Below are 15,544 nucleotides of genomic sequence, written 5' to 3'. Positions count from 1 at the left end.
TATCTCAGACTCCACCTCGGCAGTTCCTACTATCATTGATAGAGACAAAATATTTTTTGATAGTATCTGTTGTAATGAAATCTAGTAACATATTCTTTTGACGTTCCTTGAATATTACATCTGTTTTCCAAAAGAAAAATACTTACAGGGATGGAAATTTATCTCATGCACTGCAGCAAACCAGTTTGAGATTGGCTGCCCATTCTACACAGTGATTGACATTCAGATCTGTTGCAACATATAGTATAATACATATAGCATAACAATGTAGCCAATCTCTCTCACACACAAATCGTGGAGCAAGAGTAGGCCATTTGGCTCCTTTAGCCTGTGCCACCATTTGATGATTTCATGTCTGAACTGATTGCTCAAATTCACTTTTTTGCCTGTCCAACCCCTTTGTGGATCAAATATATACCTAATTTACTATAGAAAGTTCTAGTTCTTTTTGTATTTCTAGCTAGCATAATTGCTTCCTTATTTTTTGTAATAATTCTTTGCTGGTTTCTAAAATTTGTCCAATCTTCTGACCTACCACTAGTCCCCATGGTTGGCTTTTTCAATCAATTTCATACTATCCTTAACTTCCTTAGTGAGCCACAGATACTGCATTCTTCTTCTAGAGTCATTTTCAGTGGAATATATATTTGCGGAACATCTTTTTAAATGTCCTACCATTTTAACTTTTATTCATTCATCCTAATTTATCCCTGACTGTGCAGAGAATCAACCACATTGCTGTGGCTGTGGAGTCACATGTAGGCCAGACCAGGTAGAACATAGAACATAGAACATTACAGCGCAGTACAGGCCCTTTGGCCCTCGATGTTGCGCCGACCTGTGAAACCAATCTGAAGCCTATCTAACCTAAACTATTCCATTATCATCCATATGTTTATCCAATGACCATTTAAATGCCCTTAAAGTTGGCGAGTCTACTACTTTTGCAGGCAGGGCATTCCATGCCCTTACTACTCTCTGAGTAAAGAACCTACCTCTGACATCTGTCCTATATCTATCACCCCTCAATTTAAAGCTATGTCCCCTCGTGCTAGCCATCACCATCCGAGGAAAAAGACTCCCACTGTCCACCCTATCTAATCCTCTGATCATCTTGTAGGGATGGCAGATTTCCTTTCCTAAAGGACATTAATAAACTAGATGGGTTTTTACAATGTTCACCATTAATTTAGCTTTTGTTCCATAATTTTAATTAATTCAAATATCACCATCATCATGACTGAATTCAAACCCATGTCCTCAAAACATTAGTCTGGGGCTCTGGATTAATAGTCCATTGGTATTACCACTACATCCTTTTTCTCTCAGTTCATTTTGGGTTACTCTGTCCTCATACTTTTTATTTAAATTTGAAACACCGCTCACCCTTCTCTCCCTCAAATAATACGCAGAATTCAATCATGTTGTAATCACTACTACCTAGAAATTTCTTTACTTGCACACGTCCAAGTCTAGAATTGCCTCCTCTCTAATTGTCTCTAGGATATGCTACTCTTAAGAACTATTCCAAAATCCCAAAACTCATCTTTCAGGCTACTGTTGCTAATATAATTGTCTGATGTATGCTCAGAATAAAATCACCCATGATTATTGCTGTAACTATCTTACAAATCCCTATTGTTTCTTTCTGAGCTCTGTCTTACAGTACACTGTTAAGAGACCTATGACCAAATGTGTGACTTCTTACTATTGCTATTTCTTGCCTCTATCCAAACTGCTGGCATACTCTGAAGTTTGTGTACTCTGTCCCTTCCTACCACACTTTAATTAATACTAACCTGTTCTCTTGCCTGGACTGTGCCCTTTACCTTACCATATATTTTCTCATGCAACCCATTTCTCTGACTATTTAGTTTAAAGCCCTCTCTTCTGCCCCAGTTATACAATGCACCAGAACACTAGACCAGAACAGGTTCAGGTGAAGACCATCCCAAAAATACAGTTTCCACTACCATCAGTACTGCTGTTAGTGCCTTATGAATTAAATGTTGTTTCTCACACTAATCCTTGAGCCATGTATTTAACTCTCTGCTTATATTTATCCCAATTTATTTATGGTTTAGCTACTCATCCAGAGATTATTACACTTGACTGCGGAGGGCTGTCAAGGCGGGTTGTTAAGATTTTTCATCAGTAAGGGAACCGAGGGTTATGGGGAAAAGGCAGGAAACTGGATCTGAGGGTTATCAGATGAGCCATGACCTCATTGAATGGCCGAGCAGACTTGATGGGCTGAACGGTCTTTTACTGCTCTATTTCTTATGGTCTCGACGTTTGCTTTTAACTTAGCACCAGGTTGCTCATACTTCCTACGCAGAACCTCTTTTTCAGTTATATCCATGTCATTGGTGCCCATGTGGTTCACTAAGACTGGATTCTCCACATCATTCTGAAGGATTCCCCTAGCCTCAAGCAGACAACCTGAGACTTGGCAGCAGGAAGTAATATAGCTGTCTGGATCTTCACTCAGGGCTACTGGGAACTATGTCTATTCCCATTACCGTACTGTTTCCTAATACCATTACATTCTTATCTAACCCCTATTTGAATGATTACCTTTTCCAAGATGCCATGGTCAATCTGTTCATTCATTTCAGATGACCGAATGTTGAACTTGTTGGATGATTACAAGAGCCAAGACACCTACAATTCTATTTTCTTGATCTCCATACCTGCAACACTTGCCATCCACCCTCCTGCTCTGCCTGTTCTACACCTTGGCCCAAGACAAATTTCTCTTAATGTATTGCAGAGTCAGCAGTGGCGAAGATGAGGATGTGGGTTGTTTTCCCTACACACCACCGCTTCTTGTTCCAGAAAGTTTTTCATTAACATCCCATTTCCGTTCTGCACTTCTGGATATTCTAACAAGAATGAAAAACTTTCTTTTTCTATATCATTGATTGATGGATCCATTTGAAGCCTCAAAAAGGTACAACATTGATGACTGTCTAATTTCGTTTAACAATGGTATTCTGAAGAATGGATCTTAAATGGCAGCTTTTATATGATAATTAGGAATGTAAACTTACATATAGTTGCGCTGACCTTGGATACCATACATCTGTCCTGATTACCTGTGCAGTTTACAGGTGGGTTCTGATTGCAGATTTTGTTGCTTTTTTCATTGCTGCAGCTGTAGCATTGCAAGGGGACAACTGCAAAACAGAACAAGCACAACAACAACCTTAGCATGGTTCAGTTTTATCCTTAGTAGTGAAGATACAAACTAAGAATGTGGTTATATTCTTAACACATTATATATTTTAATGTTTTTGAGATCCAGTTTCATTTTTTTTAATAATTTATATTGACTGTCCTCCCAATCGGATCATACATTCATTATACACTCTGAGTACTTTACTTTCTTTGATTGCCTCCCTAACGTTGTGTGGGAATTAAAAGAAGGTTGCTGGATGTTATGACTTCCCATTACCTTTAGATTCCCAGATGTTAGAAATAATTACATAGGTTTACAAAGCTTAGAGCTCTTCATCTTCAATCCATTTTGACCTGCTGTTCAGTGTTGTGTTGTACATGACAGTGCTGCTGTGGATGTGCCCCCAGCACCAGAACAGCTTCATGCATACAACTGGTTCCTGTCTAATTAGTTCTTAGCTCTTTACATACAGCCAACTGATTTAACTGACCCCCTTTTCTTGACAATATAACAATATATAATACTGGTCCCAACGCCTGAGAACAAAGGACAAAATCAGTCTGGTCTTGGAGTCTGGTCTATTGGCAATATTCTTCTGATAACAGTAGTATTGGCACATGGCTTTTGTTTGGGACTGCCTTCAAGTTTTAGAGTTTAGTACGTTAAATATATTGCACTATTCTTCATAATGTTTTCACTTAATCAATGCTTTTCAAGTATATAAGTAAAAAAATACAAAGGGTATGTTTTCAGCAGTACTCAAGGAACCATTTTCTGTGCGTCTTTCCTGTGAAAGTCTAAACTAAATAGAAAATCAACATTGAAAGTCTCTTAGCAAGAAACTAGCACATCTGGATATGGTCACAAGGAGGGACAACATTTAGAGAGAGCAGAAACTACCCTGTCCATCAAATTGAGCTACAGACATATCAACAAAAACAAATGTATTTTGGGTTTATGCATGAAGGACAGTAGAACACATTTTCCCCAAATTAAAGCAAAATACTGTGGATTCTGGAGATCTGAAATAAAAACATAAAGTGCTGGATAAACTTAGCGGGTCTGGCAACACCTGTGAAAAAAGAAATATTTATGTGATGAAAGATGTGAGACAAATAAGATTGATATTTAACTACACACTAATAGCTTAGAACAGATAAATGTAGCTATAAACACATTCTCAAAGCATGATGGGAAATGATGGAATATGTTTTCATTCCTATGGGAACCTATCTAAGAATGGTGAGTAGTTAAACATAATGACCTTCATAAGGATGAATAATGCCTTAAGGTGTCAAGGCTAACAGAGGATGTAGAGCTACAGGATGGGTGCAACTCCATTTGTTAATAAGGATATGTGATATAAGTTCTAAGATAGTAAATGACAACTGAACTCTAAAAAACATTGTACTAAAATATGAAAATTGAGATGGTAACTTATGATGAATGTGTTTCAGACAGACCTTGTTCGACTTTTTAACCAAATGTGTCTCCAGCATTTTCTTAAATGAAGTCTGTAATAACTATGCCCAAGACCCAAAAGAGGCCTTATTTTAACTACTACAACAGTATCATTTTTTAGAACTCAGATTACAAATGGTATTGGTTACTTCTGTGAAGATTAAAGAGAAACTAGGCCAGTCAGTGATTCCAGAATGGCGACCTAATCCAATATGTGCCAGAAAGCAGGTTCATTAAACTACTGGAGTGTTAAGCGAGATAGTAGGAACTGCAGATGCTGGAGAATCCGAGACAACACGGTGCAGGGCTGGATGAACACAGCAGGCCAAGCAGCATCATAGGAGCAGAAAGGTTGACGTTTCGGGCCGAGACCCTTCATCAGAAAAGGGGGAGGGGAAGGGGGTTCTGAAATAAATAGGGAGAGAGTGGGAGGCGGATAGAAGATGGATAGAGGAGAGGATAGGTGGAGAGGAAACAAACAGGTCGAAGAGGCGGGGATGGAGCCAGTAAAGGTGAGTGTAGGTGGGGAGTTAGGGAGGGGATAGGTCAGTCCAGGGAGGACAGACAGGTCAAGGGGGCGGGATGAGATTAGTCGGTAGGAGATGGGGGTGCGGCTTGAGGTGGGAGGAGGGGATAGGTGGGAGGAAGAACAGGTTAGGGAGGCGGGGACGAGTTGGACTGGTTTTGGGATGCGGTAGGGGGAGGAGAGGTTTTGAAGCTTGTGAAATCCACATTGATACCATTCGGCTGCAGGGTTCCCAAGCAGAATATGAGTTGCTGTTCCTGCAACCTTCGGGTGGCATCGTTGTGGCACTGCAGGAGGCCCAGGATGGACATGTCGTCTGAGGAATGGGAGGGGGAGTTGAAATGGTTCGCGACTGGGAGGTGCAGTTGTTTATTGCGAACCAAGCGTAGGTGTTCTGCAAAGCGGTCCCCGAGCCTCCGCTTGGTTTCCCTGATGTAGAGGAAGCCACACTGGGTACAGCGGATGCAGTATACCACATTGGCAGATGTGCAGGTGAACATCTGCTTGATGTGGAAAGTCTTCTTGGGGCTTGGGATGGGGGTGAGGGTGAGGGAGGAGGTTTGGGGGCAGGTGTAGCACTTCCTGTGGTTGCAGGGAAAAGTGCCGGGTGTGGTGGGGCTGGAGGGCAGTGTGGAGCGGACAAGGGAGTCACGGAGAGAGTGGTCCCTCCGGAAAGCAGATAAGGGTGGGGAGGGAAAGATGTCTTTGGTGGTGGGGTCGGATTGCAGATGGCGGAAGTGTCGGAGGATGATGCGTTGGATCCTCGTGCTCCCACGAGGAGCTCGAACAGTTCATCCACTTCACCAACACCTTCCACCCCAACCTTAAGTTTACCTGGACCATCTCTAATACCTCTCTCCCCTTCCTGGACCTCTCTGTCTCCATCTCAGGCAACCGCCTAGAAACTGATATTCATTTCAAGCCCACCGACTCCCACAGCTACCTAGAATACTCCTCCTCTCACCCACCTTCCTGCAAAAATGCTATCCCCTATTCCCAATTCCTTCGCCTCCGCCGCATCTGCTCCCAGGATGAGGCATTCCACTCTCGTACATCTCAGTTGTCCTCGTTTTTCAAGGACCGTAACTTCCCCCCCTCAGTGGTCGAGAACGCCCTCAACCGTGTTTCCCACATCTCCCGCAACTCATCCCTCACACCCCGTCCATGCAATAAGAACCAAAAAAGAATCCCCCTCGTCCTCACATACCACCCCACCAACCTCCGGATCCAACGCATCATTCTCCGACACTTCCGCCATCTGCAATCCGATCCCACCACCAAAGACATCTTTCCCTCCCCACCCTTATCTGCTTTCTGGAGGGACCACTCTCTCCGTGACTCCCTTGTCCGCTCCACACTCCCCTCCAGCTCCACCACACCCGGCACTTTTCCCTGCAACCGCAGGAAGTGCTACACCTGCCCCCACACCTCCACCCTCACCCCCATCCCAGGCCCCAAGAAGACTTTCCACGTCAAGCAGATGTTCACCTGCACATCTGCCAATGTGGTATACTGCATCCGCTGTACCCGGTGTGGCTTCCTCTACATCGGGGAAACCAAGCGGAGGCTCGGGGACCGCTTTGCAGAACACCTACGCTCGGTTCGCAATAAACAACTGCACCTCCCAGTCGCGAACCATTTCAACTCCCCCTCCCATTCCTCAGACGACATGTCCATCCTGGGTCTCCTGCAGTGCCACAACGATGCCACCCGAAGGTTGCAGGAACAGCAACTCATATTCCGCTTGGGAACCCTGCAGCCCAATGGTATCAATGTGGATTTCACAAGCTTCAAAATCTCCCCTCCCCCTACCACATCCCAAAACCAGTCCAGCTCGTTCCCGCCTCCCTAACCTGTTCTTCCTCCCACCTATCCCCTCCTCCCACCTCAAGCTGCACCCCCATCTCCTACCGACTAACCTCATCCCGCCCCCTTGACCTGTCCGTCCTCCCTGGACTGACCTATCCCCTCCCTAACTCTCCACCTACACTCACCTTTACTGGCTCCATCCCCGCCTCTCTTCGACCTGTTTGTTTCCTCTCCACCTATCCTCTCCTCTATCCATCTTCTATCCGCCTCCCACTCTCTCCCTGTTTATTTCAGAACCCCCTTCCCCTCCCCCTTTTCTGATGAAGGGTCTAGGCCCAAAACGTCAGCCTTTCTGCTCCTATGATGCTGCTTGGCCTGCTGTGTTCATCCAGCCCTGCACCTTGGAGTGTTAAGCAGGTAGGATGTCCATGATGTGGAGCTTACAACAGATAGAGTAAACATTGAGTATCATTAGCTTGTTTATAGTTCAGAATAATCAAGTAAAAGCGAAATTCTGCAGATGCTGGAATTTTGAAATGGAAACAGAAACTGTGGGAGAAACTCAGAAGGTCTGGCATCATCTGTGGAGAGAGAAACAGAGTTGATGCCTTAAGTCCAAAGAGTCCAAGTTTTGGACTCAAAATATTAACTCTGTTTGAGTTTATCCAGCATTTTTTTTTGTTTTTAGTTTCAGAAAAATAAAAGACTGACTTTAATTCAGAAAGTGCCAGAGACTGAAAGTTTTTAGGGCAGTTCCAAGGAAACCTGATTGGGTACAGGAGTCTGTACAGTTTCTTTCCTGTAAATGCTTTTTTTAAGAAAAAAGCAGGATATGTAAAAACACATTTACATCAATAGGAAGGTTTAGTTTGTGAACTTCAAAACCAGGAATATTTGGTTAGAAATTTGCACAGTTATTACAAGTGGAGAAAATCTAAACATTCGTATAACAGTTCACAGGAAAGAAACTGGGGAAAATCAGTGAGGTAGACCTTAAAGATTTGATAGAGAGGATAATTTCCCTGGATTTGAATCTCTACAAAGTGACAGTGTTGGGAGGTAAGTTGAAAACTTGTTTTTTTTTTAAGATTTGTCTACACTGCCTTCTATATGAGAAAACTTAGTTTGCTTTTTCAGTTTTCATCAGATATGTGTATTTCTGTTCTGTTCTTAAACTCTACAGCCTCATGAAACTACGTTTCAGGGATTAATTTTTGTTTTTCTTTATTTTAATAAATGTGACCTGTCAAGTCAGATTTGATTTCCAGTTCTGACTTATCCAAAATAACTCAACTAGGATCAATTTGGAAATACAAATCAGGGCAGGACTCTATACAGTTAATGGAGGGTCCTGGGGAGTGCTACCAAACAAAGAGACACTTGGAGTGGAGGTTCATGTTTCCTTGAAGATGGAGTCACAGATGGATGGGTACATTTAAGGGGTTTAGTACGCTTACCTTTATTGGTCAATGCATTGAGTATAGGAGTTGGCAGGTCATGTTGCGGTGTACAGGGCATTGGTTAGGCCACTTTTGGAATATTACATTCAATTTTGATCTCCCTGCCATAGGAAAGATGTTTTTAAACTTGAACGGGTTACAAGGATGTTGCCAGGGTTGGAGGGGTGACCTTATAGAGTTTTATAAAATCATGAAGGACATGGATAGGATGGATAACTAAGGTCTTTTTCCCAGGGTAAGGGAGTCCAAAGCTGGAAGGCATAGATTTAAGGTGAGAAGAGAAAGATTTAAAAGGGGTCTAAGGGGTAACTTTTTCATGCAGAGGATGGTGCATGTATGGAATGAGCTGCCAGAGAAGTAGTGGAGTCTGGTACAATTACAACATGTAGAAGGCATCTGGGTGGGTACATGAATTTTGAAGGGTTTAGAGAATTATGGGCCAAATCCTGGGAAATGGGACTAAATTAGTTTAGGACATCTGGTCAGCATGGACCGAAAAGTCGGTTTCTGTGCTGTACATCTCTACGACTCTATAACAACATTTCAAGGAAAAGTGACTCTTCTTCAATATTACATCTTCTGTCATTCAATCGGTCTAGTCTTCAACCCTATCACAGGTATTCTTTTGTCCGTCATGCCACTTATTGCTGAAAAATTATTGCGTCTCTAAATTTTCCCAGTTTTGATGAAAGATCATCGACCTGACCATTAATTCTGATTTTCTCTCTCTGCAGATGCTACCAGAGGTTTCCAGTATTTCAGTTAATTCCGCAGATAGCATAGTTTTGGTCAGTGGTTTTAGGTAGGACACATTCAGCCATCACTCTTTAAAAAGACTCCTTTTAATTTCTTTACTTTTGTGAATTTTTATCTTACCAAGGGGAAGGATATGATCAAATGAAAAATTTCCCATTTAGGCATTCAGTATTTTGAGATCAGGTACAGTACATTTATGGACAGGTTAAGACTAACCCAAGGTAATATGCCTCAGCCCCCAATGACAAAAACACACCCCACCACCTCTGTCAGTGTGTCATCGCTTTTCCCACATCTTTCATCCTTACCATAAGCAATTAGCAATCTAGGGGAAATTTTTCCTCTGTTTCTTAATTTGTGTGAAAAGTAAATGTAAATAGTAAAGGAAACGCAAAGGAAAATATAATTCTTACATTATTTTATGTCCTGTGCTGCACCAAGCTAAATTGGGACAGTCCAAACCTACTCCACATACTGGGTGTTGAAAGGAATTGTTAACCAATTAGATTAGAAATTAACTTTTCGGAGGTAAGAGTCAACTCTATCCCATTCTAACTTATTACTTTAATGAAACAACATAAAACATCAAAATAAAAACAAAGAACTGTGGATTTTGGAAATCTGAAACAAAAATAGAAAATGTTAAACAAACTTAGCAGGTCTGCCAATCCGTAGAGAGAAAAAAAAAGTGAATGTTTTGAGTCCAGTGACTCTTCATCAGAACATAAAACATAGATCATTTATAATTTTAATTATAAGCCTCAGTATTAATATAAGAATAAATTCACACCCTGGGTAATTAGTGGTACATAATATAGTGTGACTAAATGGTGACTGATGATGCAATCTCAACCAAAATGTTTCATTAAGGACTATTTAATTGTACACAGGTGGACAACATTGGAATCCTTAATAACCTAAGGTTACTGAGGGTATATTTACTAAAAAAAAGTTAGCTTATTTGAACAGAAATATAAATTGCATTACCTTCAAAATTCATGTGCGAAGAATCACCTGGAATCTTCAGCTAAATTTTCCCAATCCTTGAATATTATCAGAAACTTACCACTTGGTCTATTTATATTTAAATCCTATATTGAAATGTGTTGATGTAGATGTCAGTACAGTACAATCCTTAAAGAAATGCGATTCTCTCAGTTCACTGGATGACTGATTTGAGATGCAGATTGATGCCAACAGTGTAGGTTCTATTTCTCTACCAGCTGACGTTACCATAAAGGTCCCATCTTCTCATACTCCCCCATAGAAGCATAAGATATAGGCACAGAATTAGGCCACTCAGTCTATTGAATCTGCTCTACCATTTGATCACAGCTGATATGTTTCTCAATCCCATTCTCCTGCCTTCTCCCCATATCCTTTGATCTCTTTACTAATCAATAACTTATCTCTCCCTGTCTTAAATACAGTCAATGACATGGTCTCCACAGTTTTCTGTGGCACTGAGTTCCACAGATTCATCACCTTCTGGCTGAAGAAATTCCTCCTCACCTCAATTCTAAAGGGTTGTCCCTTCACCCTGAAGCTATATCCTTGTGTCCTAGTTTCTCCTACTAGTGGAAACATCTTCTCCATTTCCACCGTATCCAAGGTCTCTCAGTTTTCTCCAAGTTTCAATAGGATCCCCTCATCTTTGGATCGCCTTCACATCAGACAAATGCCAACCAATGACCATCTCCAATAAGAGACAACATAACCACCACCCCTTGATGTTCAATGGAATCCCGCACCATCAACACCCTGGAGGTTGCCATTGGCTCAACTGGACTCACCACAGTGAGTACAAGAGCAGGTAAGAGGCTAGGAATGCTGCAGCAAGTAACTCACCTTCTGACTCCCCACAGCCCATTTTCTATCTACAAGGCAAAGTCAGGAGTGTGATGGGATACTCCCCACTTGCCTAGATGAGTGCAGATCTAATAATACTCAAGACTTTGACACCATCTAGAACAAAGCAGCCCACTTGATTGGCACCACATCCACAAGTATCCAGTCCCTCCACTACCAGTGCTCAGTAGCAGTAGTGTGTACTATCTACAAGATGTGCTGCAGAAATTCACCAAAGATCCTTAGACTGCACCTTCCAAACCAATGACCACTTCCATCTAGAAGGACATGGGCAGCAGATACTTGGGAAAATCATCACCTGCAAATTCCCCTCCAAGACACTCACCATCATAACTTGGAAATATGTTGCCATTCCTTCACTGTTGCTGGATCAAAATCTTGGAATTCCATCCCGAACAGCATTTTGGTTCAACCTGCAGGATGTGGACTGCAGTGGTTCAAGAAGGCAGCTCACTTCTCAAGGACAACTAGGGATGGGCAATAAATTCTGGCTCAGCCAGCAATGTTCATGTCCTACCAATGAAAAATATCCTTCTAAACTCCATCGAGTACAGATCCAGAATTTTCAACCGCTCCATATATGACAGAAATCCTTCTTCCCAGGGGTCATTCTTTTAAACCTCCTCTGGACCCTTCAAAGGCTAGCACATCCTTCTGTTGATACAGGGCCCAAAATTTCTCTCAATATTCCAAATGTGGGCCGACCAGAGCCTTATACAAGCTCTGCAGTACATCTCTGGTCTTGCATACTAGCCCTCTCAAAATGAATGCTAACATTGCCTTTGCCTACCTGTCAACTGAACCTCACCTAAGGTTAAACCACTACTACTCAGCTCTCTCTAACGAGAGAGTGGAACTATGGTGACTGTGTACATAAGTGTTTTCCCCACCATATACTCATTTACTATATGTTTTCTAAATGTAGTAAATACAATAAAGTATACCTAATCCAACCATGACAATTTTGAAAATTCCTTTTACTCTTTTAATATCTTTCAAGTAACAAACCTAACAATTTCCTTCCCCATCATCAATCTATGAATAAAACATATTTTAATGGTAAATGCTGTTGCTTCATATTAATGTTTTATATTTCTAATGAAGGCATCCAGGAGTATATGGAGACATTTCGAAACTCTAGAACTTTGCTGATTTTAAGACTTTGACATGTGATTATTGCAGTCTTCCTATTCTAAATGGAATGCAGTAATCTCATGTGGTAGTGAGTGGCTAAGGTGTCCTGAGAAAGGGAACATGAATCATAGAATAATTAGTACTAGCACAGAAGGAGGTCATTCAGCCCATTATGCCCATGCTGGCTTTTGAAAGGAAATTCATCTTGTGCCACTCCCCTGTTTTTTCTCCATTGCCCTGCAAAATTTCCCCTTCAGATAATGGTTACATCTTTTTTGAAAGCCAAGACTGTATTAGTCTCCACCACATGCTCAGGCAATACATTACAGTAAAAAAAATTGCAGTGCTTCAAACAAATAGAATAGCCTACAAAATACATGGGAATTAAACTGAATTGCCTTTCGAAAAGGGCATGGGGATGTGCAATTGCCTCAAATATGTTCAGTATAATGTATGCAGCAACTTTCTGCATACATGCCTGGAAAGATACATGATTGCTGCATGCAGCCAGCGCTACCACGTTGTCCATTGGGCTGCACATATCAGTGGGGGATCCAAAACTGTAACATCCTAGCATCAGGACCTGCACCTTTTAAAGCAAGGCACATGCAGGCATCTAGTCATGCAGGAAAGATGTCTTGTATCTGTGGTGAAGGAAGGACATCTTCTAGTCACATGGTAAAAAGACAGTGGGAACATTTAGCCTTGCAGGTGCAAGGAAAATCTCAACATTTAAGGACAGCGAATGCATCTTCAAGTGCCTTTACCCAACAATTTTACCACTAGTCTCAGCAGCTGCTCAAATTTCCACATACCATCGCAACAGCTTACATCATACCTTTAATCCTAAGAGCTTCACAGGAGCATAACACTATACTGACCCCCAGAAGGATGTATTAAATTTGAAGGAGTTTCTTATAGAAGGTAAATTGAGGTAAATAAATATAGAGGTATAGAGAAAGTATTCCAGTTTAGGGCCAAGTGAACTGAGTAAGCAGTCATCTGAGGCAGCAGAAATTAACTCAGAGGGTGTAGGTGAGCCTGGATGCAATGGTATGTAGAAAATTGAATGGCCTGCTTTACGGGTATGCATCCTACCCTTCTTGATTTTCCTCAGTATGTTGTGTCCAGACAATTCAGCGCCACAGCACGAAAATCTACCTCTCTGCCTCAAACTACCATACACACCCACATATTACCTGATCTCCCATGCCACTGAGAAAGTTAAATTCAGTTACATTGACTTGTGCTAACAATTAATCACTCAGGTTCCCAACATAAGAGAAAACTTAAGTAAAAACAGAAATGCTGGAGAAAGCAGTTGGCAGCATCTATTTTCTTTCAGATCTACAGCATCTCCAGTCCTTCACTTTTATTTCAGAGGAAACTTGTTCAATTGTCCTTTACACTAACCAAAGCAAAAGAAAGCTAATTTTTAAAATTTCTTAAATGAGAAGTACTACATTAAATTTAAGTCTGTATTTGTAAAAAAAAAAATACCTGAAGGAATAAAGAAGTAACTCATAAACAGCAGAAATAAAACAGTCTTCATCTTGATCCCAGTTTGAAGGAATGCTGTCAATTGTCCTTTATAAATGTAAGGGGAAATGTTGTTAGAAATTGTTGCTGTGCTTAGAAATACAATAACTTCTAGCTGAAATGTTAAGTACTAAATTCCATAGATATAATTAACTGTATATCAAATTTCACACATATTATTCAAATGTGAATCAATTGAATACTAAAAGACTTTTACATCTCCTATCTTATTACTGTTATGTTGTCATTGCCTAGATGTTAATTTGTACCATTGCATAGTATTGATATTCTAAAATGTCACCATTGTGAACTTGTGTTGTATCTTGAATTTTATAAATCTAGATGACAGCATGTGTGTAAGTACACATTGCCTCAGCAACTCAGACTACCTGAGTGAACTGTAACAGCCAGGGTCTTAACAAACATCAAGTTTGTCTCAAGAACAGGCTGGTGGAACAGTGGTAATGTCACTGGTTTAGAAATCCAGAACCTCAGGCTAATGTCCTGAAAACACGGATTCAAATTCCACTGTGGCAGGTGAATTGGTATTCAACAAAATCTGGAATTAGAAGCTATTCAAATTGTGAGATTGTCGTAAAACCTCAAAAGGAAGGAAATTGTCTGGTGACTCCAGACCAATAAATGCTAGGTGAGCTGACAGTTAGCCTCCAAGTCTCTTTGGGCAAGTAAGCTCTGTTCTTGGAAACAAGGTGAGATGTGATTTTGTGTTTGTGAAATGTTAACCAAGGTTTGTTACATTTAATTCTATGTCTCAAAATACAGTCAGCAATCTGACATGACGAGACAGCTTGGGAATCCTCGGGATAAAGGATACTTTCAGTTAATGGGTTCACTATAGTCCATTTGGGCCTTTACGGGTCCATTCAGGTCCTTGGCAAAAAGCATTGTGCTTTTAGATACAATCAGGTTTGTCCAGATCAAGCAAAGGTCTTTTCCAAAGCGCCTGAACTCAGCCTGTCTACAGGTCCACTTCTGAAAAGACCTTCGGTTTTTAGGTCTTTTTGGTTTCCAGATGTGTAGATGAAGAATACCTGAGCTGTATTAGAGCCAGGCACCTTGAACTGACTGGCCTCCTTCTACACTGAAATAATTCTGTGACACTCACATCCCATAAACAAATTTTCAAATAACTTTCCCATTGGTGCTCTGTGATCTCCAGCCACCCTACAATTGCACCTTTTGGGGTGAAGTGCATTTTGGTTTCCTGCAGCCAAAAGGTGGAGGCACTGTGAACGTATAGACTCTACATGCACACAGATGATATACTTTAAAGACGGAAGGTCATGGACAGAATGTTATTTTTATTTTTCATCCAGGCACATATCTTAAGTGCTTTAATTACTCCAAAGTAAGAATTATTAGCATCTCATCAATGGGACTATAACAGGCAAGCACAGGAGCTGGCTGTCCACCCATGTCAGTCAAAGGGGACACAGGGGCCTTGCTAATCTATACCGATCTGGAGGGTGTTGTCCTCATGAGTTCCATGCCTTGACTGGGTCTGTAGTTCTGCTGCAACTAAAAACAAACAAGAAAGTTCGCTTTTCCTTTCGACCTAAATGCCACACTCTGATCTAAGACAGAAATAAGAACAACAGCATGTATTTTTGGGAGTTGGATGGTGGTAGTGGAGGGGGTGTGATGGTAGGAAAGAAGATGCGAGGAGGAACATTTTTATTTCGTGAGAACTAATGACTAGAACTCATTGCGCATGAATGTGATGGGTTTAGCAGTAGATTGATTTTAAAAAGAAATTGGCTGAACACAACTATCATGGCAACAGGGTTG

General features: G+C 41.2%; 1 protein-coding gene across 1 annotated transcript in view; it reads right to left on the bottom strand.

Annotated features, from left to right (window-relative positions):
* LOC109918183 (prostate stem cell antigen-like) overlaps positions 1-13,787 on the bottom strand; it is a 20,784-nt gene extending 6,997 nt beyond the window's left edge. Inside the window, exons 1-2 of the mRNA XM_020518078.2 lie at positions 13,697-13,787; positions 3,054-3,179 (exon numbers count right to left, since the gene is read on the bottom strand). Of these exons, the coding sequence (XP_020373667.1) occupies positions 3,054-3,179; positions 13,697-13,748 (178 nt within the window). The 5' untranslated portion in view covers positions 13,749-13,787. The remainder of the gene's footprint in view (positions 1-3,053; positions 3,180-13,696) is intronic.
* Between the last annotated feature and the right edge of the window lie 1,757 nt (positions 13,788-15,544).

The sequence above is a fragment of the Rhincodon typus genome, chromosome 4 (assembly GCF_021869965.1).
Source record: "Rhincodon typus isolate 14 chromosome 4, sRhiTyp1.1, whole genome shotgun sequence".
In the NCBI taxonomy this organism is placed as follows: domain Eukaryota; kingdom Metazoa; phylum Chordata; class Chondrichthyes; order Orectolobiformes; family Rhincodontidae; genus Rhincodon; species Rhincodon typus.
The sequence above is the reverse complement of the archived record's forward strand: the minus strand, read 5'-3'. Positions and strand labels throughout refer to the sequence as shown.